The 22811-nt window shown below is 38.0% G+C and overlaps 1 protein-coding gene and 1 long non-coding RNA gene across 3 annotated transcripts; one reads left to right on the plus strand and one right to left on the minus strand.

The window, feature by feature from the left end:
* The first annotated feature begins 7015 nt into the window (after positions 1-7015).
* LOC134017354 (uncharacterized) lies at positions 7016-8725 on the plus strand. 2 transcript variants are annotated; one of them, XR_009929747.1, is made up of 4 exons: positions 7016-7173; positions 7483-7655; positions 7884-8576; positions 8683-8725. It is a non-coding gene; the product is annotated as an uncharacterized LOC134017354 (long non-coding RNA). The 2 variants fall into 2 exon arrangements; XR_009929748.1 differs by having other exon boundaries at positions 7483-7567.
* A 49-nt stretch (positions 8726-8774) lies between these two features.
* On the minus strand, positions 8775-11936 carry LOC134017348 (uncharacterized). The gene is made up of 6 exons (XM_062456866.1): positions 11848-11936; positions 11558-11675; positions 11352-11456; positions 11055-11243; positions 10782-10961; positions 8775-10651 (listed from the first exon to the last, which is right to left on the minus strand). The coding sequence occupies exons 1-6, from the start codon at positions 11926-11928 to the stop codon at positions 10413-10415; spliced, it is 912 nt and encodes a 303-aa protein (XP_062312850.1). The 5' UTR covers positions 11929-11936; the 3' UTR covers positions 8775-10412.
* Positions 11937-22811: the final 10875 nt, after the last annotated feature.

The raw sequence follows: 22811 nt of genomic DNA on the forward strand, positions 1-22811 counted from the left end.
AATTGGGGGCCCAGGAAAACAGCTGGCAGCCAGGCAAGTGCAAATATAAGACACTCAAAAAAATATATGCTTTGTATACAACCATTCAAGGTAACATTTGTTATTTACATAAATGTTACAGCTAATCTAGAAGAACCACAGTGTATGCCAATCATGCTAACTCTTGTAAACTTGTTTTACTTGTCTTTAATGACAGACACATTACAGGTTATGCTCCAGAAGATGGAGACATTGGAGGAGAACCAGCGAGAGGCTCTCCTATTCAGGCGACTACAGGGCAGACACACTGAAGAGGTGCCAGTGATGGACCTACAGGTGGCCCAAACACAGGCTGAACTCCAAGACGCCTTAAGCGAGGAGCGCCTTAAGGTGCTGGAGTTGCGAAAGAGAGTGGTAAGTGTTTGGAGATGCCATGAACTATGGCTTACACGCAGCGTTCAACGTTCACATTGGTGCTGACAATAAGTTCATGACTTCTAATTCCAGACGCTGTGATGAAGTGGAAGACGGGACTGGGAGAGAAAGCTGTGGAGCTCCTCATAGAGGAGACACTCAAACACAACCCGGCAGCCCGTTCAAAACAAGCCAGGTGAATGAATCATGATTGCAGCTTCCATATCCAACCTTTCACATGGCTATGTGACACAAATCTAGAATCACATGTTTTTTTGATGATGTATATTATTTTAGATTTTTTTATGACTTGTATAGCGCCTTTTTACACGTGCAATTATGTTGATAGAACACTAACTTATTTTGTGCTTCATTGTCAGGGCCAACAGACAGGACCTGTAGCGGGGACTGGCAGAAGATTTTAATTCACTGTTTGGCACTTTGTTTGAAATAAAATGACAATGTTACATGGAAATGCTGCCTTGTTTATGATTAGCTGGAGTTAGGCTACACATCACACAAACCTCCTAAAGTTGGCTACCATGTAGCCTATTATACAAGAACAAGTAGCATTTTGGGCAAATGAGGTCTGCATATGAACCGCCCCAATATAAGTAGTAGAATTGAGAAATAAAGGTTACTTAGTTAACGTTGTAGTTACGGACTGGCAACGTCACAAAATTACGTTGCTAGGAGGTCGCGGTTACGGACTGGCAACGTCGGAAAATGACGTTGCTAGGAGGTCGCGGTTACAGACTGGCAACGTCGGAAAATGACGTTGCTAGGAGGTCGTGGTTACGGACTGGCAACGTCGGAAAATGACGTTGCTAGGAGGTCGCGGTTACGGACTGGCAACGTCGGAAAAATAACGTTGCCACGACGTCGCGGTTACGGACTGGCAACGTCACAAGATTACGTTGCGGTTACGTTCTGGCGTCCCACAGATGCACGGTCCCGCAACGTCGCCAAAGACGTTGCGGCAACGTATGTTTGGTCATCGAGTGACGTTGCGGCAACGTAAGGGCAACGTAACTGTGTTAGCTGGGATGTCCTTTATATTTCTGTGCGGTCAGAAATACGACTCTACTGGCAGTTTCAAAATCTTGTTCTTTTTGCTTTCTCTGACGATTTTGTCAACAGATTTGCATTGGTCTCTATGGGGCGAGAGTTGGACTTTGTCTCGCTTTCGTGGGGCTCTGAACAAATGTGTACGTCTGTTGGATTCAACAGACAACTGTCTACGACCAGCACAAAATTAGCTATCTATTGATCCAAAAACGAAGCATGAAGAGCGAAAATTGTGGCAATGCTGGCAAACTAGAAATATTTTTTCAACGACATCCGAAGCTGCCCTCCACTCTAAGCGTTTCAGTCTGCACTCTAGGGTTTCACGTAAACACCCATGTAAATCTCAGAAACGGCTTGAAAAAGTCATGAAACATAATCAGTGATATTGAAAAAAGTTGAATAGATATCAAAAAGCTGAATTATTTAAAAATAGTTTAGGGTTTTGTCAACATTTTAAAGTTTAAATGGTGGCTCTAGCTGAAAGATTGAGGAAGAAGAAGGATTTGGAAGTTGAAGAAGCTTAAAGAAGTTTGAGATGATTTGAAAGAAAACTCCATTGGAAACCCATGTTAAAAATATTATGAATATTGATTTATATTAATTCAAGCATAAGAGGTACAAAGCTGAAAAGTCATAGCACCCATGGCCTGAAACTGCTGAATTTTTTGATAGCTGAACGGTTTTAATAGCTGAAGATTTGAAGGCGCTGAAAGGTGTCTTGGAAGAAATAGAAGAAGTTGAATAAAGATTCAAAGAACAATACTTGGAATGCTGAAGCAGCATTCCAACAATAAAGATTCAAAGAACAATACTTGGAATGCTGAAACAGCAGCATTCCAACAATAAGTATGCAGAATAACAATAGTGTTTTTGCTTGCAGCAAACACACTAATAACTAGAGAGGGTACAATTTCTGGGGAAATTGTAGGGTGTGCTTGCTTGCGTCGGTTGCACAGGGGTCCGTTTTTGAATGACATTTTTACAACTGATACTTCAGTTTATTTTATATAAAAATGCATACTTATTATTTATAAAGATTACATAGATTTTTGCTGCTCATTTACAATTGAAAATACGAGTGAAGTTTAGAATGAAATAGATTTCTTCTCATTTCCCCTGCAAGAGGCAGCCTCATCGTTGAATCAAAACGAATAAATTTGGCAGACCGGTTTAAAAATTGACCTAATCTCTATGACTTAAACGTACTTTTAAGTTTTTCCCTTCTCGTGATATTTTCAGGCATTTAGCCTACTCATTGCATTAATTCATTAATAAAGAACCCCCTTTGAAGATTATTCTACGACGTTACCGGCAGTAGAAGATGGAATCGCGATTCAAACAGTACCATCTGTTAACTGAAAATATGCCCCCAAAAACGTAAATAAACTTGACATTTATTTAGTGGAAAATCGCTCATTCATAAAAATATCACTGGTAGCGATCATTGTCAGTAACAACGCAAAATGCGATATAGCCCTGTGTGGAGAAGCTGCCCCGGTAAATTGTACTACTACAGTACAGTACTAGACTACTGCTGTGTTCGTCTTGGCGATTGCGTTGGTTGAATTCGATTTAACGTTCCGTTGTACGGTTTAGGCTGAAATTAATTATTTTCATGAACAGATTGACAAAGTTTAGGCTGTGGCAATGAAGTTCAGGTTAGTAGTTAGATAGACTTTTGATTTAACCCTCGTGCTGCCTTCGGGTCACATGACCCAAAGGTTCATAACGAACCATCGTTGTGTTTACCCAATTTTACCCAATACAAAAACAAATTAAAATAATTTTCTTTTAACCTTCGCAATGTGGGGGGTCTGAGACAGCCCAACGGTTAAAAGAAAAGGCTTCACTTTGTCTTTGTATGCGGTAAATCTGTCGCAATACGACGGTGGGTCACAATGACTGATGGGTCAGAATGACCCGAAGATAACACAAGGGTTAAGTAAGGGGAGTGCCGAACATGTTCTGTCGCCGTTTGACTTCCTAAACAGCTGTGTAGATGTTTTTGTAGTGTGTCTCGCGTAGGCTACAGCGTTGCAGTGAGCTACACTGGTTTGAAACCACAGGTAATGATAATTTCACCCACAAATTGTTTACTTGTAATGTAATGTCATAATAAATCCTACAACGAAAATGTATTTGTGAGGAATGTTTATTTTAACGATTGAAAACAGATGCATCATAGACCACTGTAGTATGTGTTGCCCGGGCAACAAAGGCTAATGTCATGATGCTAATGCTTCAGTGAAATAGTAGACTACCGTTTCCGAAAGTAGATGTACTTCCTTAATAATATCAGCTTATATTGTACATTACACATCACAATTGTGTGTCATATCACAAAGTAAAATTAGTAAATAGATATCACCCTGGCCTCTTTGTTTGTGGCGTTTCTGCAGCTGCCTTGCAGTAATGCAGTTAGCTTTAGCTATCTCCCAGAAGTTAACGAGCTGCTAAACTAATGTTCTGCTAGAGGTAGTCACGCAAGTTTTTGTGACGTTAGTGACGTAAGTAGCGTCATTGACTGTGGCTAGCAAGTTCACAAAAACTTAATTTCTACTTAAACCGTGCAACGGAACGTAAATCCCAATAGAAGCAACTCAATCGCTACCAAGACGAAACTTTTGTCACCTAGGTTGTCTATGTAGGCCAAATATTGACTGAGTTTTAGGGGGGCAAAAAGAATAATAATAATATATATGTGAGAGAACAAAGGTTGTGCCCTTGCCGAAGGCAAAGCACACCCAATAACTAGAAAGTGCATTTCCTCCAGAAAATGCGTTGGAATGCTGAAAGATGAATTATTTGTTTTTAAATTGCTGAAAATAGGCTACAGAAATGAGAAAATACCCGCAAGCTGAAAGCTGAAATGAATTTCAAAAATGTGTGTCACACAAAAGAGGCAGTGTGGAAGCTAAACTGCATCATCTAACAAAGCTAAGTGCTTAAATACAATGCGGGAGAATAAGTTTGAACGTTGTGAAGCAATCGAAGAAATAGTAGAATTTCAAGAGGCAGTGTGGAAGCTGAACTGCATCATCTAACAAAGCTAAGAGCTTAAATAGCCTACAATGCGGGAGAAGCTGAAAGCTGAACTGTTAAACTGTAGAAGTAGTAGAAGTAGTATATTCGTTTTAGTAGCTGAAATTATAGTGCTCTTAGTCTTTTAATGAGACGAGTTGACTGAATAGCTCTGTCTTGTGACTCCACTAATCAGCTAATACAAATCACCTGTGTGAGAGACTGAGTGGTGCGTGTCTGTCGTTGCCACGGTGATGGTGCAGCTATGATTGCTAACGCGCTGAGGGCAGAGAATAACAGAAATGTAGCTAGAATCCACACCTCAAACAAGTTAACCTAGACGCAAAACTATACGTCCAATCCAAAAAATAAGGATATTTTCCGAGACCCAAGACTCTGCCGAAACCAGAGATGTCCTTTATATGCAACCCAGTCTCATCCCATCTCGTCAAATATTGACGCTTGGGCAGAGCCCTTTGGCGTCACTATACCGACGCCGGGGGACGCCTTTTTCGTTGTTTTTTGACGCCTAGGGACGCACATTGACTTCCACGTTAATATGTTCGGCTTTTCCGGTAGAAAATTGTGAAATATGGCGTCGTATTTTGACGCATTAGGTCTCCCATAGATTTTGATGAGTGGCTTTCGGATTTTTACGAAACGTCACCAAAATAAGTCGGGTGATTTCGTAAAAATCCGGCCGATGTGCTTTCAATATGATTTTGTTTGTTATATCCAAGACATAAACGTTATAAATGACATAAACCTTATTTAAGGACATAAAAGTTATTTATAAAATGTACTGATACAAAATAAACCGATCTAAAAACGTAGGCTATATGCATACAAAAAAAGAAAGAAATAAAAATCCGGCGGGGGAGGAATATCATTTTATTTTAATCATCATTTTAAGCGCATGGAAGCAAGCATGTCAAATGCACTGACAGCAAAACCTATAAATTATCCAACATTATTGTAATTTTATTATTACACACAAGTCGCTGAAAAGGTTGACGCTCAAGATCTGGCTGGAACTACTTCTTGTCAACCAAACCTCCGCTCTCTCGTTCTGAAAAGGTAAGCTATTATCGATGAGGTAAACGTATATTTAAGATACTATCCTATACAGTTTTTTAAAATTGTTTTTTAGGTTGGTTTAATGTTATTATGTTTGACGTACATTGCCCGGTGCTTTGCATCACCAATATAAATTAATTGACTTTGTAAACTGCAAAAATAGGCTAATACACTGTGCTAGCTAGCTAGTCTAACGTTATGTCATGCAAGGTCATGAACCGGTGCACATTCATTGGACTCAGACCAATGTTTATCTTTGCTGGCGTGGTCCTTTTTACATCTCATAGCTTGCTAGGTATGACATTTATTGTATTGTATTTTTTATCTTTTCTTACTTGCAGCTCAAGTCACACATTTTCTGGAATATCCTTATTACCTCACCATATCCTTGCCTTACAGTAGCCTATTTCATAATTTATCAGGACGTACCTGTGTATACCTGTGTCCACCTATCTCTGTCACCTGTATTACGCCCTCCACTGGCTCTGCCTGTCTTTCTGTTTCTGTCTTTCTGTTTGTCTGTGTTTGTGTGCATCTCCAGGCTCCAGTCCATCCTACCTGCACAAGATCCACACCTGCGGTCCAGTTTCCCAATAACTTGCGGTGACATACCCTGGTTCAGGCAGGAGGACTCAGTATGACTTTACGAATACTTTATTTCCCACTATACAAACACGATTGTACATTTGATTTGATTTGGCATTGTGGTTCTGCTCGCATCGGCTCCCTGCCGCATCCGACGAGACACCGTCTCGACCTCCGAGCAGAGAGCGGCGACGCATTCCCCCTGAAACAGGAAACAGAAAACAGAACCAAGGGTGGAGGCCGGGGAGGCGGAGGCAGCAGGAAGACTGAAGTCTATGTCGCACTAGCGATGCATATGCCGGGAATCCCTTATATACCCCGCCCTATTAGGAGGGAGTGCCCTGCGCATAAAATGACGCGTTGCTAGTGGCGCGCTATGTCTCACGTCCTCCTTCATGAACCAGCTCCGCTTGTTTTGCCCTCCACTCACCGCCAGATCGTTGTTTTTACAACCTGGTAGCTACGTTCCCGGCCTCCTTGTACTTCCGAGTCTATTATCTACTATTTGTATTCAAAGTGTTCTAATATTGCACTTTCTTGTGTCCCAAAGAAACATCCCACTCACCCCAACTCTCCATCTGCCTGCCTACCCGCTCTGCTTGCTACCTGCCTCTCGGTGTTTGTGAGACAAATATATATATTACTTCTTTCCATTGTGCCGAAGTTTATGCTTTACTACAATACCCATAAGCCATAGGAATGAAATGTAAGATTAAGAATTATTTATCCGCTCTGGATAAGAGCGTCTGCTAAAAAATGCCTAAATGATTTAATGTGTGTTACTCATATTCCTACTTGTAATGCTTATAACATGTCAATGTGTTTATGTTTGCAGAAAATGACCAAACCCAAAAGCACTGCCAGGTCATGAATACTGCCAACCGCAAAACATGACTTTCATGTTTTGCAAGCCTCTCAACAAAAGAGAGGATTAAGTCCAAGGAGGAGAGTTTGCATGTTGGGGACTGGGGGGAGAATGTAAAGAAGCACCGCAACGCAGGCAGAGTGATACATTCAGCCCGCATATCTGTGAGTGAGAATGTAGAGGTCTTAGGTTACTGTTCCATTCAGATCCATACTATACTGGTCAGAACTTGATATAAATGCCAGTTTTCATTGGCATCAGGCCATATCATTTAATCAATAAATAGCATCAATAGCATCACATCTTATAGTCTTCCTGTCAGGACCCCTAGCTTTGTTAATTTGAAAAGAAGTATAGTAGATACGAAGAATATAAGGAAGAAGTATGATACCATTTCAAAAGTAGTTGATCAGATGGCAAGAGAGCTGATACAGAGGACAAAGCCTGATAACTTGTTAATGTCTCTTTTTTAGGTCAATAAGCTGCATGAACTGGACTTAAAGCCCCTGCTCTTCATGGGGAAAGAGAAGAGAGGGGGGGGGGGGGTTTACAGCAGAGGTCATTGCAGGCATAGGCTTCATACCAGAGGGGCCTGTGAGGGAGATCATTAAAAAAATGACCACCCTTTATGAATACTATCTTAAATGTAAGAACACATATTTTGCATTGGGACATGCTTTTTTATAACTTTGCATTTACATTTAGTTTCTAAATACTTTTTGTAACATATAATATACTAATAGAATATTGTTGATGAGTAAATATTCCCAGATTAGACCCTATTTCTGTTTAAATTAACCTAATTTGTGGGGCTGTTATACTTAGATTCAAATAATGTTACGTCTACATATACTTATTTGTCTTTATCTCTCAGACCACAATAGCCTTCTTGCCACAGCTGGTGAAGAAACACCAGAAGAAACACCAGAAGCAACATCCCCTGCCTCCACTCAGGATCAAACCTTCACCCTTAACCTTGTGCCGGTCCCCCACACACCTCCTATGACTCCCTCTCTCTCTTCATCTACTCTTCCTACTCCCTCTCTCTCTTCATCTACTCTTCCTACTCCCTCTCTCTCTTCATCTACTCTTCCTATTCCCTCTCTCTCTTCATCTACTCTTCCTACTCCCTCTCTCTCTTCATCTACTCTTCCTATTCCCTCTCTCTCTTCACCTCCTCTTCCCTCGAACTCTCTCTCTTCACCTCCTCTTCCCCCCAACTCTCTCTCCTCACCTCCTATGACTCCCTCTCTCTCTTCACCTCCTCTTCTCTCAAACTCTCTCTCTTCATCTACTCTTCCTACTCCCTCTCTCTCTTCACATCCTATGATCTCTCTCTCTCTTCACCTCCTCTTCCCTCCCACTCTTTCTCTTCTCCTGCTCTTCCCTCCCATTCTTTCTCCGCACCTCCTTTCCCCAGTCCCTCGCTCTCTTTACCTCCTTCACCAACCCTCTCTCTATGTTACCCACTTTCTACTCCTTCCCTCATCTCTTCTCCTCAAAAAGGTCTTCCCAAAATTCAGTACCCGGGAAAAAGAAAAATAATTTAACGTAAAGGTTGTCTTATGTAAGGGTCATAGGCTTATGCATCATGAACAATCTTTTGTTGTAATGACCCCAAAAAAATCAGGCAAATCATCTTATTTGTTATTCCTCTGTTTATATATTTTCAGGCTGCAATTTCCTGTTTAAAAAGAGGGACGTTCAAAGCAGGTAAGCTCAGATGCATGCAATTGTGTTTTATTTGAATTATTTTTAGTGGGGGCTTAATTTGAGTTAGCTTGTGCATGAATCCATCTTGCCAGGCTTCAAGTTACATTTACATTACATTTAGTCATTTAGCAGACGCTCTTATCCAGAGCGACTTACAGCAAGTACAGGGACATTCCCCCCGAGGCAAGTAGGGTGAGGTGTCTTGCCCAAGGACACAACATAATTTGCACAGCCGGGAGTCAACCGACAACCTTCTGATTAATAGCCCGATTCCCTAACCGCTCAGCCATCTGACCTTAGGCCGTCTGAAGTTATGCACTTGCTGCCAAACGAATTATCATCCTACAGAGGAACTCCTGGCAGCTACAGGCCTTAGATAGAGAGTGATAGACAGTAGGGGTGGGCGATATGGCCAAAATCTTCTATCACGGTATGAGTAATTTTATATCACGGTTACGGTATATATCACGGTATAGTAATTGTTCTGTAAATTCAATTAAGAAATGGTACCACTCGTGTGGTGGAAAAAACGGTATTGCATGTACTACAAGACGTTACTGGCTATTATTTAAAGGCAACCACAGTACGAGCGTTCCGATTGGCTAATGCGCAGTCATGCCATCCGCATGGTGACGTACTCACAGCTCAATAAGGATCCGTAATGCCCTCCGACGAAAATTTCAAGGGAAAGCAATCAGTCTGAGTTTTACTATCCATATCTAACTTCGGTGTCGGCGTATCAACCTCGTTAAAGCTCGGTCGATACGTTAAAGCCTCAGTTTGATATTTCCCGGCATGACCTCATGTGAAATACAAAAATATCACAAATTTGTAAAGACTTTGGATGCGAGCCCTTTTTGCCCAACCTAAAAAAATAAAAAAGTAGTCAAAAAGTATACCGCGGTTGAAACGGTATAGCCAAATCTCTCCCGATAGACACATTTCTTCCGTCGCACGGTATATACCGTCATACCGCCCGGCCCTAATAGACAGATACAATCACTTGCAAATTTTGGGGTAAAAGTGCCTGCCCTTTTTCTAACAGTTTCCAAGGATGACTTCCCCAGATGGTTCTGTGCAACAAACTATCCGTGTCAGGTTAACATTTAGGCCCATCGAATTCTAAGAGACTGTACTCTATCTTTTGGCTATATCTCAAATTCCTTCCTCCATATGAAATGTAGCCAACAGCAATTTTTCAACACAAGCAACTTGTGAAAAGCCTATAGTTCTTGTTGTAAAAGTTGAACATCTATTATTAAACATACACTGCCTCTGTGGATAAACTATCACCAACTTTAATCAGAGAGATTAACTTCTACTCTACTAAAGAACTGCAGTATCCAATAAGGATTCGTTATTCTTTGTGTTAATTATAGTCCTGTAACGGCCACAGATACCAGATTCATATTACTGTCCAAGCATTTGATTTGATTACTATTAGGATTTGAATTCTATTTAAGACAATATGACGAAATGTGCTTCTCCAAACCTTTACTTATACTAGTGTTAAAGGTCCCATGACATGAAAACCTCACTTTAGGAGGTTATTTAACGTTAATATGAGTTCCCCTATCCTACCTATGGTCCCCCAGTGGCTAGAAATTGCAATAGGTGTAAACCAAGCCCTGGATATCCTGCTCCGCCTTTGAGTGATTGACTGAGTGATTCAAATCCAAGTGACTTGAGTTCAATTCTCTGCATCCTCCTCCTCATCACTATCATCATCATCCGAGCTGTTGCCACGTTGCCAGTCCATGTCTTCCTCCATTTCCCTGTCCTCCTCTTCCACCAGTCTGTTACTTGGTTTGAGAGTGCATCTGTAGGTGCCTGCTATGGTCTGCTGTTGGAGTCTCAGGTCTTGCAGTCTTCTCTTTAGTGCACTGATGAGGCCCTTGGACCCCTCCTCGGTTAATCCATTTGGCAAGCCTGGAAATGTTGTTAATTGATGTTGAAATTAATTTACTAAAGACTATACTAGCAGGATTGGTTTCCACTTAAATAGTTTGACCTATAAATTTGAAAGTGCATGTAGCCAGATAATTTGATTTACACTCACTTCCTGTCTGTGTGCTCACTAAAACAGTGCCCATCAGCGTCTGGACCTTTGCCACTGAGTCCTTGAGGTACTGGCAGTGCTGCAGCATCTCCTTCACAAGGATCTGCTTTTCCTCTTTTAGTCGTGAGGCAAGCATTACGTGGTCAAAGAGCTTCTTCTTTGTGAGGATGTCCACACCGTCTGTAAAGGAATAAAAACATTTGACATTAATAAACAAATTACTATTAATTGCCATTTTATATGCATACTTAAAGTTAAATCTTGATGCAACACCTGTGTTCTGTTCCTGCCAAGGCCAGATCATGCTCTCTGCAGCTTTGTTAGAGAGTTTCTGCACAACTAAGTCTGTGTCCACAAGGTCACCATCAGGCTGTTGGTTGTATCTCTGGATGTCTTCCAGCAACCGTTTCTTTTCCTGGGCTATCTTTTGAGTTATTTTCTGTCGCAATCTTTTGTTGCGATCTGCAAATACAGTAAAAACAATAGTACGTAACAAGAGCTGCCATGGTAATGAAGATATCAGTATAGCCTAAGATTTATCTGCATTAGTTATGTTTACACTATACATACCATTCTGTCTGTAAAGGTAGTGCTTTTTCTGACAAATGCTCACAAAGAGTGCTCTGATTGTGATCTGCAAACTTTGAGCATCAACAGGACCAGGTGCTGCACTTCCTTGATTAAAGATAAAATAAATAAACTTTTAACATTTAAGATACAGATATGCATTACAACCAAGTGACTGAGAGTGTTTATATATTAAGTATTTTTCTTACTGCTACTGGCCCACTGCTTGACATCAACAACCCATTGTTTCAGCATGTCATCACAGCAATGCAACTGCTCCTGCATTGTCTTCAGGCTCTCAGCTACATCCACAGTCTTCTCTACTGTCTGAAAACAGCAATACAGAAGGCAGTCTTTTAAACTACCAGAGGTCCTGTACCACTTCAATGTCTACTAGGGGGTACTATAACAACGTGATGCATTTTGGGTATAATAAGTAAAAGTTACGTTTAAATGTAACTGCTTTAAATAGTTAATCATCTTCAGTACGTGAACATACCTTCTTGAATCTGGAAGACAAGGCTATATGGAGGCCATTCTCTTTCCGTTCATTCCACCCCATAGCATGGACAGTCAGCATGTCAGTTCTTACTGTTGGTACACTTGGATTACGCTCTCAACGAAGGCAGTCGCATTTTCTTTCCCTCTCCTCCCCCTGACCTTCCCTGCTTGGCTTCTATCGTATTGTCTAGTTATTCACGGAGAAATGCTCTGAAGTTTCAATCATTTGGATAGCTTTTTGAAGATAAATACTACAAAAAGGAACAACCTAAGAGGACTGAAGCCCAAGGAGAACAGAAGTATTTTGGGCTGCCCTCCAAGACTGACCACAGGCAAGCAAACGTAAGCTTGTTCCCTGTAGAACTATGGCTTGTAATGACTGCAAACAACTTACTCAGAGGATAGTCGAACTGGAGCTAAAAGTCAGAACCCTCTTAGATATCAGAGAGACCGAAGACTTTATAGATTCCATGCTACCTAGCCCGGAGGCTATGCTACCTGCCAATGAGCCACCCTTGGAATCAGCTTTCTCTCCACCGGCCGTTGGACCGGATGAGTCATGGCCTGCTCTCGGCGCTAAACCAAAGAGGCCTAGCGCCGCTTCTACCTTCATCAGAGATGGGACTGTCACCAAGGATAAACAGCAAAAAAGCGAGGCAGAAACTCTTCCCGCATCACCTCTCCTCCTGTCACACTCAGAAACAGTTTCGAACCACTGGGAACTTTCTCTCCCTTGTGTGTGGAATCCAAGGCGAAGAGGCACAGGAGTGCTAGCCACGCAGCTAACAAACATGAAGGGCTCAGATCGCCGACACACCATGACGGTAGCTACTACACACATGCAAATCCAACACATCATCGTCTGCTGCGACCGGGAGTCCCCCATTTCACTCCAAGCCCCTCTCGGACCACTCGGGGCGCTGTTCGACCCCCTATCAAGCCTAATCAGACAACAATATCACAGGATTATCAAGACCCAAGGTATGCTAAGACTACCCACAGCCCATCAACACTTAGAGGAGCTAACACTGCTAGCACTATAGAATCTACTGCTAGCACTAACGCAGTGTCTAACCTTGGCCTAGCACAAGGTCCTATCATTGTTAACCCAAATAAGATAAGAACTGGCCCCGCAGCTACTGACAAGGCAAACACAACACCACATATGGCCACTATCTTGATTGGAGATGCCATGACAGCACATGTTAAACTGGCAAAGACAGAAAATATTTGTCTTAGCAACACATCTGTGGAGGAACTGTCGTCAGAGGTACAAACAATCCTCAACAATAAACCAAACAACCCTAAGATTATCATCCACACTGGCTCGTTTGATATCCTACACAAGAAAACTGGCACTGAGATACTTAAAAAACATTTCACCCAGCTACTGAACACACTCAACAGATATCAAGATGTATTCATCAGTGGACCGATTGCATGCTTTCGCAGAGGAAAAGAAGCCTTCAGTCGACTACTATCTTTCAACACATGGTTGGCATCTGTCTGTCTGACACACAAACTGAGATTTATCGACAACTTCAATGTGTTCTGGAACTGTGCAGACCGTTTTCAAGCTGACGGACTCCACCCAAACCGTAGAGGATCTCGACTACTAACAGCAAATATCAATCACGTGCTCCTGACCACAAATCAAGCTTCTCTCCCTATCCCTGTTGTGTCTAAGCTGACTGACGCATCCCAAACAACCTCCCATGGAACAGAACAGAACATTCAAACAGCCTCCTGCAAGGACATGGGCCCTGCACAGATCTGCACCCCCCGGATGAATTCCCTTGTGATGGAACAGCTCAGTGACAGAGACTTTCCCAAAGAAAAGCTACGCTAGGACAGCCACCATGCTATTTCATTGGACATACCGGTCATCATCACAAACAGAAAATGGCATGGTAAAATGCATGGTTACAAACCTGAAACTAGTGTTAGAAGTCACAGAACTATCCATATTCTTCCAACAGATTTATCTACCCCGGTTTTATCTGTTAATACCTCACAGATGAAACTGGCCCTTCTAAATGTTAGATCACTAAATAACAAAACATTTCTAGTTAATGATCTGGTCAAAGAAAACAACTTAGACTGCATCTGTCTAACAGAAACCTGGCTAAACAACGACACGGCAACAGCAACTTTGATAGAAGCGTGTCCGCCCGATTACAGCTTCCACCAAGTTTCTAGGACATCAAAAAAAGGTGGAGGAGTCGCAGCTATTTTCTCCTCTAAACTGTTGTTCAAAATCACTGAGCTAGGTGAATTCACATCATATGAATATCTTGCTATAGAGCTCAAAACCGAATCAATACTTTTTGTTATTATATATCGGCCACTCAAGCACTCGCCAATATTCATACAAGAATTCTCTGAACTATTATCACTATGTGTCACTAGATATGACAAAGTAGTTTTAAACGGAGACTTAAATATCCAAGTAAATAAAAAAGCAGACCCAAGAACTATTGAGCTCTTAAATCTCCTTGACAGTTTCAATCTAACTCAACACATAACAGACCCAACACACCGACACGGAAACACACTAGATCTAGTGATAACAACTGGACTAAATATCAATAATATTTCAATAACTGATCTACCCCTCTCAGACCATCATTATATACTTTTTAATGTGGAAATTATCCTAACAAAAAAGAATTCTTAGTCCATAGAAGATATTTAGACGATACAGCTATGATGAAATTTTCTGAACAATTTGCTCTATATGAGCCGACTAACCATGATTGCTCTCTGAATGAAATGGTAGAGAACCTCAATGATGCACTATTATCTGTGTTAGACTCTGTTGCACCACTGAAAACCAAAAAGAAGTGCACAAGCAGAACCTCCCCATGGCTGAGAAATTAAAAAAAATCAACTTTATCACCAAACCAAAGCTTTGACAAGTTGGTCTGCTAGTAGTAGAATAATGTGAAACAGGTCTGAAGTTTCTATGGTCATTTATGACAAAGATATTGAGGAAACACAGAAATATTTGTGTTTTTATTGATTTATTGGCTATGGGTTAATCAATAATCAACTTTATCACCAAACCAAAGCTTGGACAACTTGGTCAGCTAGGAGTAAAATAATGTGAAACAGGTCTGACGTTTCTGTGGTCATTTATGACAAAGATATTGAGGAAATACTGAAATATTGGTGTTTTTCTTGATTTATTGGCAATATAGGTTAATCAATAATCAACTTTATCACCAAACCAAAGCTTGGACAACTTGGTCTACTAGTATTAGAAGAATGTGCAACAAGTTTGAAGTTTATATGTTCATTTTTGACAACAATATTGATGAAACACTGAAATATTTGTGTTTTTATTGATTTATTGGCTATGGGTTATTCAATAATCAACTTTATCACCAAACCAAAGCTTGGACAACTTGGTCAGCTAGTAGTAGAAGAATGTGCAACAAGTTTGAAGTTTCTATGTTCATTTTTGACAAAGATATTGAGGAAATACTGAAATATTGGTGTTTTTCTTGACTTATTGGCAATATAGGTTAATCAATAATCAACTTTATCACCAAACCAAAGCTTGGAGAACTTGGTCTACTAGTATTAGAAGAATGTACAGCAAGTTTGAAGTTTCTATGTTCATTTTTGACAACGATATTGATGAAACACTGAAATATTTGTGTTTTTATTGATTTATTGGCTATGGGTTATTCAATAATCAACTTTATCACCAAACCAAAGCTTGGACAACTTGGTCAGCTAGTAGTAGAAGAATGTGCAACAAGTTTGAAGTTTCTATGTTCATTTTTGACAAAGATATTGAGGAAACACAGAAATATTGGTGTTTTTCTTGATTTATTGGCAATATAGGTTAATCAATAATCAACTTTATCACCAAACCAAAGCTTGGACAACTTGGTCTGATATTAGTAGAATAATGTGAAACAGGTCTGAAGTTTCTATGTTCATTTTTGACAAAGATATTGAGGAAATACAGAAATATTGGTGTTTTTATTGACTTATTGGCTATGGATTAATCAATAATCAACTTGGTCACCAAACCAAAGCTTGGACAACTTGGTCTACTAGTATTAGAAGAATGTGCAACAAGTTTGAAGTTTCTATGTTCATGTTTGCCAATAAATTTTTGCCAATAAGCCAATAAATCAATAAAAACACAAATATTTCAGTGTTTCATCAATATCGTTGTCAAAAATGAACATAGAAACTTCAAACTTGTTGCACATTCTTCTACTACTAGCTGACCAAGTTGTCCAAGCTTTGGTTTGGTGATAAAGTTGATTATTGAATAACCCATAGCCAATAAATCAATAGAAACACAAATATTCCAGTGTTTCATCAATATCGTTGTCAAAAATGAACATAGAAACTTCAAACTTGTTGCACATTCTTCTACTACTAGCTGACCAAGTTGTCCAAGCTTTGGTTTGGTGATAAAGTTGATTATTGAATAACCCATAGCCAATAAATCAATAAAAACACAAATATTTCAGTGTTTCCTCAATATCGTTGTCAAAAATGAACATAGAAACTTCAAACTTGTTGCACATTCTTCTAATACTAGTAGACCAAGTTGTCCAAGCTTTGGTTTGGTGATAAAGTTGATTATTGATTAACCTATATTGCCAATAAATCAAGAAAAACACCAATATTTCAGTATTTCCTCAATATCTTTGTCGAAAATGACCATAGAAACTTCAGACCTGTTTCACATTATGGGTTAATCAGTAATCAACTTTATCACCAAACCAAAGCTTGGACAACTTGGTCAGCTAGGAGTAGAAGAATGTGCAACAAGTTTGAAGTTTCTATGTTCATTTTTGACAAAGATATTGAGGAAATACTGAAATATTGGTGTTTTTCTTGATTTATTGGCAATATAGGTTAAACAATAATCAACTTTATCACCAAACCAAAGCTTGGACAACTTGGTCAGCTAGGAGTAGAAGAATGTGAAACAGGTCTGAAGTTTCTATGGTCATTTCTGACAAAGATATTGAGGAAATACTGAAATATTGGTGTTTTTCTTGATTTATTGGCAATATAGGTTAATAAATAATCAACTTTATCACCAAACCAAAGCTTGGACAACTTGGTCTGATATTAGTAGAAGAATGTGAAACAGGTCTGAAGTTTCTATGTTCATTTTTGACAAAGATATTGAGGAAATACAGAAATATTGGTGTTTTTATTGACTTATTGGCTATGGATTAATCAATAATCAACTTGGTCACCAAACCAAAGCTTGGACAACTTGGTCTACTAGTATTAGAAGAATGTGCAACAAGTTTGAAGTTTCTATGTTCATTTTTGACAAAGATATTGAGGAAATACAGAAATATTGGTGTTTTTATTGACTTATTGGCTATGGATTAATCAATAATCAACTTGGTCACCAAACCAAAGCTTGGACAACTTGGTCTACTAGTATTAGAAGAATGTGCAACAAGTTTGAAGTTTCTATGTTCATGTTTGCCAATACATTTTTGCCAATAAGCCAATAAATCAATAAAAACACAAATATTTCAGTGTTTCATCAATATCGTTGTCAAAAATGAACATAGAAACTTCAAACTTGTTGCACATTCTTCTACTACTAGCTGACCAAGTTGTCCAAGCTTTGGTTTGGTGATAAAGTTGATTATTGAATAACCCATAGCCAATAAATCAATAAAAACACAAATATTTCAGTGTTTCATCAATATCGTTGTCAAAAATGAACATAGAAACTTCAAACTTGTTGCACATTCTTCTACTACTAGCTGACCAAGTTGTCCAAGCTTTGGTTTGGTGATAAAGTTGATTATTGAATAACCCATAGCCAATAAATCAATAAAAACACAAATATTTCAGTGTTTCATCAATATCGTTGTCAAAAATGAACATAGAAACTTCAAACTTGTTGCACATTCTTCTACTACTAGCTGACCAAGTTGTCCAAGCTTTGGTTTGGTGATAAAGTTGATTATTGAATAACCCATAGCCAATAAATCAATAAAAACACAAATATTTCAGTGTTTCCTCAATATCGTTGTCAAAAATGAACATAGAAACTTCAAACTTGTTGCACATTCTTCTAATACTAGTAGACCAAGTTGTCCAAGCTTTGGTTTGGTGATAAAGTTGATTATTGATTAACCTATATTGCCAATAAATCAAGAAAAACACCAATATTTCAGTATTTCCTCAATATCTTTGTCGAAAATGACCATAGAAACTTCAGACCTGTTTCACATTATGGGTTAATCAGTAATCAACTTTATCACCAAACCAAAGCTTGGACAACTTGGTCAGCTAGGAGTAGAAGAATGTGCCACAAGTTTGAAGTTTCTATGTTCATTTTTGACAAAGTTATTGAGGAAATACGGAAATATTGGTGTTTTTCTTGATTTATTGGCAATATAGGTTAATCAATAATCAACTTTATCACCAAACCAAAGCTTGGACAACTTGGTCTGCTAGTAGTAGAATAATGTGAAACAGGTCTGAAGTTTCTATGGTCATTTATGACAAAGATATTGAGGAAACACAGAAATATTGGTGTTTTTATTGACTTATTGGCTATGGGTTAATCAATAATCAACTTTATCACCAAACCAAAGCTTTGACAAGTTGGTCTGATATTAGTAGAAGAATGTGAAACAGGTCTGAAGTTTCTATGGTCATTTTTGACAAAGATATTGAGGAAATACTGAAATATTGGTGTTTTTCTTGATTTATTGGCAATATAGGTTAATCAATAATCAACTTTATCACCAAACCAAAGCTTGGACAACTTGGTCAGCTAGGAGTAGAAGAATGTGAAACAGGTCTGAAGTTTCTATGGTCATTTCTGACAAAGATATTGAGGAAATACTGAAATATTGGTGTTTTTCTTGATTTATTGGCAATATAGGTTAATAAATAATCAACTTTATCACCAAACCAAAGCTTGGACAACTTGGTCTGATATTAGTAGAAGAATGTGAAACAGGTCTGAAGTTACTATGTTCATTTTTGACAAAGATATTGAGGAAATACAGAAATATTGGTGTTTTTATTGACTTATTGGCTATGGATTAATCAATAATCAACTTGGTCACCAAACCAAAGCTTGGACAACTTGGTCTACTAGTATTAGAAGAATGTGCAACAAGTTTGAAGTTTCTATGTTCATTTTTGACAAAGATATTGAGGAAATACAGAAATATTGGTGTTTTTATTGACTTATTGGCTATGGATTAATCAATAATCAACTTGGTCACCAAACCAAAGCTTGGACAACTTGGTCTACTAGTATTAGAAGAATGTGCAACAAGTTTGAAGTTTCTATGTTCATGTTTGCCAATACATTTTTGCCAATAAGCCAATAAATCAATAAAAACACAAATATTTCAGTGTTTCATCAATATCGTTGTCAAAAATGAACATAGAAACTTCAAACTTGTTGCACATTCTTCTACTACTAGCTGACCAAGTTGTCCAAGCTTTGGTTTGGTGATAAAGTTGATTATTGAATAACCCATAGCCAATAAATCAATAAAAACACAAATATTTCAGTGTTTCCTCAATATCGTTGTCAAAAATGAACATAGAAACTTCAAACTTGTTGCACATTCTTCTACTACTAGCTGACCAAGTTGTCCAAGCTTTGGTTTGGTGATAAAGTTGATTATTGAATAACCTATAGCCAATAAATCAATAAAAACACAAATATTTCAGTGTTTCCTCAATATCGTTGTCAAAAATGAACATAGAAACTTCAAACTTGTTGCACATTCTTCTAATACTAGTAGACCAAGTTGTCCAAGCTTTGGTTTGGTGATAAAGTTGATTATTGATTAACCTATATTGCCAATAAATCAAGAAAAACACCAATATTTCAGTATTTCCTCAATATCTTTGTCGAAAATGACCATAGAAACTTCAGACCTGTTTCACATTATGGGTTAATCAGTAATCAACTTTATCACCAAACCAAAGCTTGGACAACTTGGTCAGCTAGGAGTAGAAGAATGTGCAACAAGTTTGAAGTTTCTATGTTCATTTTTGACAAAGATATTGAGGAAATACTGAAATATTGGTGTTTTTCTTGATTTATTGGCAATATAGGTTAATCAATAATCAACTTTATCACCAAACCAAAGCTTGGACAACTTGGTCAGCTAGGAGTAGAAGAATGTGAAACAGGTCTGAAGTTTCTATGGTCATTTCTGACAAAGATATTGAGGAAATACTGAAATATTGGTGTTTTTCTTGATTTATTGGCAATATAGGTTAATAAATAATCAACTTTATCACCAAACCAAAGCTTGGACAACTTGGTCTGATATTAGTAGAAGAATGTGAAACAGGTCTGAAGTTTCTATGTTCATTTTTGACAAAGATATTGAGGAAATACAGAAATATTGGTGTTTTTATTGACTTATTGGCTATGGATTAATCAATAATCAACTTGGTCACCAAACCAAAGCTTGGACAACTTGGTCTACTAGTATTAGAAGAATGTGCAACAAGTTTGAAGTTTCTATGTTCATTTTTGACAACGATATTGAGGAAACACTGAAATATTTGTGTTTTTATTGATTTATTGGCTATGGGTTATTCAATAATCAACTTGGTCACCAAACCAAAGCTTGGACAACTTGGTCTACTAGTATTAGAAGAATGTGCAACAAGTTTGAAGTTTATATGTTCATTTTTGACAACGATATTGATGAAACACTGAAATATTTGTGTTTTTATTGATTTATTGGCTATGGGTTATTCAATAATCAACTTTATCACCAAACCAAAGCTTGGACAACTTGGTCAGCTAGTAGTAGAAGAATGTGCAACAAGTTTGAAGTTTCTATGTTCATTTTTGACAAAGATATTGAGGAAATACTGAAATATTGGTGTTTTTCTTGACTTATTGGCAATATAGGTTAATCAATAATCAACTTTATCACCAAACCAAAGCTTGGAGAACTTGGTCTACTAGTATTAGAAGAATGTACAGCAAGTTTGAAGTTTCTATGTTCATTTTTGACAACGATATTGATGAAACACTGAAATATTTGTGTTTTTATTGATTTATTGGCTATGGGTTATTCAATAATCAACTTGGTCACCAAACCAAAGCTTGGACAACTTGGTCTACTAGTATTAGAAGATTGTGCAACAAGTTTGAAGTTTATATGTTCATTTTTGACAACAATATTGATGAAACACTGAAATATTTGTGTTTTTATTGATTTATTGGCTATGGGTTATTCAATAATCAACTTTATCACCAAACCAAAGCTTGGACAACTTGGTCAGCTAGTTGTAGAAGAATGTGCAACAAGTTTGAAGTTTCTATGTTCATTTTTGACAAAGATATTGAGGAAATACTGAAATATTGGTGTTTTTCTTGACTTATTGGCAATATAGGTTAATCAATAATCAACTTTATCACCAAACCAAAGCTTGGAGAACTTGGTCTACTAGTATTAGAAGAATGTACAGCAAGTTTGAAGTTTCTATGTTCATTTTTGACAACGATATTGATGAAACACTGAAATATTTGTGTTTTTATTGATTTATTGGCTATGGGTTATTCAATAATCAACTTTATCACCAAACCAAAGCTTGGACAACTTGGTCTGATATTAGTAGAAGAATGTGAAACAGGTCTGAAGTTTCTATGTTCATTTTTGACAAAGATATTGAGGAAATACAGAAATATTGGTGTTTTTATTGACTTATTGGCTATGGATTAATCAATAATCAACTTGGTCACCAAACCAAAGCTTGGACAACTTGGTCTACTAGTATTAGAAGAATGTGCAACAAGTTTGAAGTTTCTATGTTCATGTTTGCCAATACATTTTTGCCAATAAGCCAATAAATCAATAAAAACACAAATATTTCAGTGTTTCATCAATATCGTTGTCAAAAATGAACATAGAAACTTCAAACTTGTTGCACATTCTTCTACTACTAGCTGACCAAGTTGTCCAAGCTTTGGTTTGGTGATAACGTTGATTATTGAATAACCCATAGCCAATAAATCAATAAAAACACCAATATTTCAGTGTTTCCTCAATATCGTTGTCAAAAATGAACATAGAAACTTCAAACTTGTTGCACATTCTTCTAATACTAGTAGACCAAGTTGTCCAAGCTTTGGTTTGGTGATAAAGTTGATTATTGATTAACCTATATTGCCAATAAATCAAGAAAAACACCAATATTTCAGTATTTCCTCAATATCTTTGTCAAAAATGACCATAGAAACTTCAGACCTGTTTCACATTATGGGTTAATCAGTAATCAACTTTATCACCAAACCAAAGCTTGGACAACTTGGTCAGCTAGGAGTAGAAGAATGTGCAACAAGTTTGAAGTTTCTATGTTCATTTTTGACAAAGATATTGAGGAAATACGGAAATATTGGTGTTTTTCTTGATTTATTGGCAATATAGGTTAATCAATAATCAACTTTATCACCAAACCAAAGCTTGGACAACTTGGTCTGCTAGTAGTAGAATAATGTGAAACAGGTCTGAAGTTTCTATGGTCATTTATGACAAAGATATTGAGGAAACACAGAAATATTGGTGTTTTTATTGACTTATTGGCTATGGGTTAATCAATAATCAACTTTATCACCAAACCAAAGCTTTGACAAGTTGGTCTGATATTAGTAGAAGAATGTGAAACAGGTCTGAAGTTTCTATGGTCATTTTTGACAACGATATTGAGGAAACACTGAAATATTTGTGTTTTTATTGATTTATTGGCTATGGGTTATTCAATAATCAACTTGGTCACCAAACCAAAGCTTGGACAACTTGGTCTACTAGTATTAGAAGAATGTGCAACAAGTTTGAAGTTTATATGTTCATTTTTGACAACGATATTGATGAAACACTGAAATATTTGTGTTTTTATTGATTTATTGGCTATGGGTTATTCAATAATCAACTTTATCACCAAACCAAAGCTTGGACAACT

Source organism: Osmerus eperlanus, chromosome 1 (genome assembly GCF_963692335.1).
Source record: "Osmerus eperlanus chromosome 1, fOsmEpe2.1, whole genome shotgun sequence".
Lineage (NCBI taxonomy): Eukaryota > Metazoa > Chordata > Actinopteri > Osmeriformes > Osmeridae > Osmerus > Osmerus eperlanus.

Coding starts and splice junctions, on each gene's coding strand:
- LOC134017348 (XM_062456866.1), bottom strand. CDS start 11,928: ATGCTGACTGTCCATGCTATGGGGTGGAATGAACGGAAAGAGAATGGC. Junction 11,244..11,351: donor CTACCTTTACAGACAGAATG/GTATGTATAGTG, acceptor CTGTATTTGCAG/ATCGCAACAAAAGATTGCGA. Junction 10,962..11,054: donor TTGGCAGGAACAGAACACAG/GTGTTGCATCAA, acceptor ATTCCTTTACAG/ACGGTGTGGACATCCTCACA.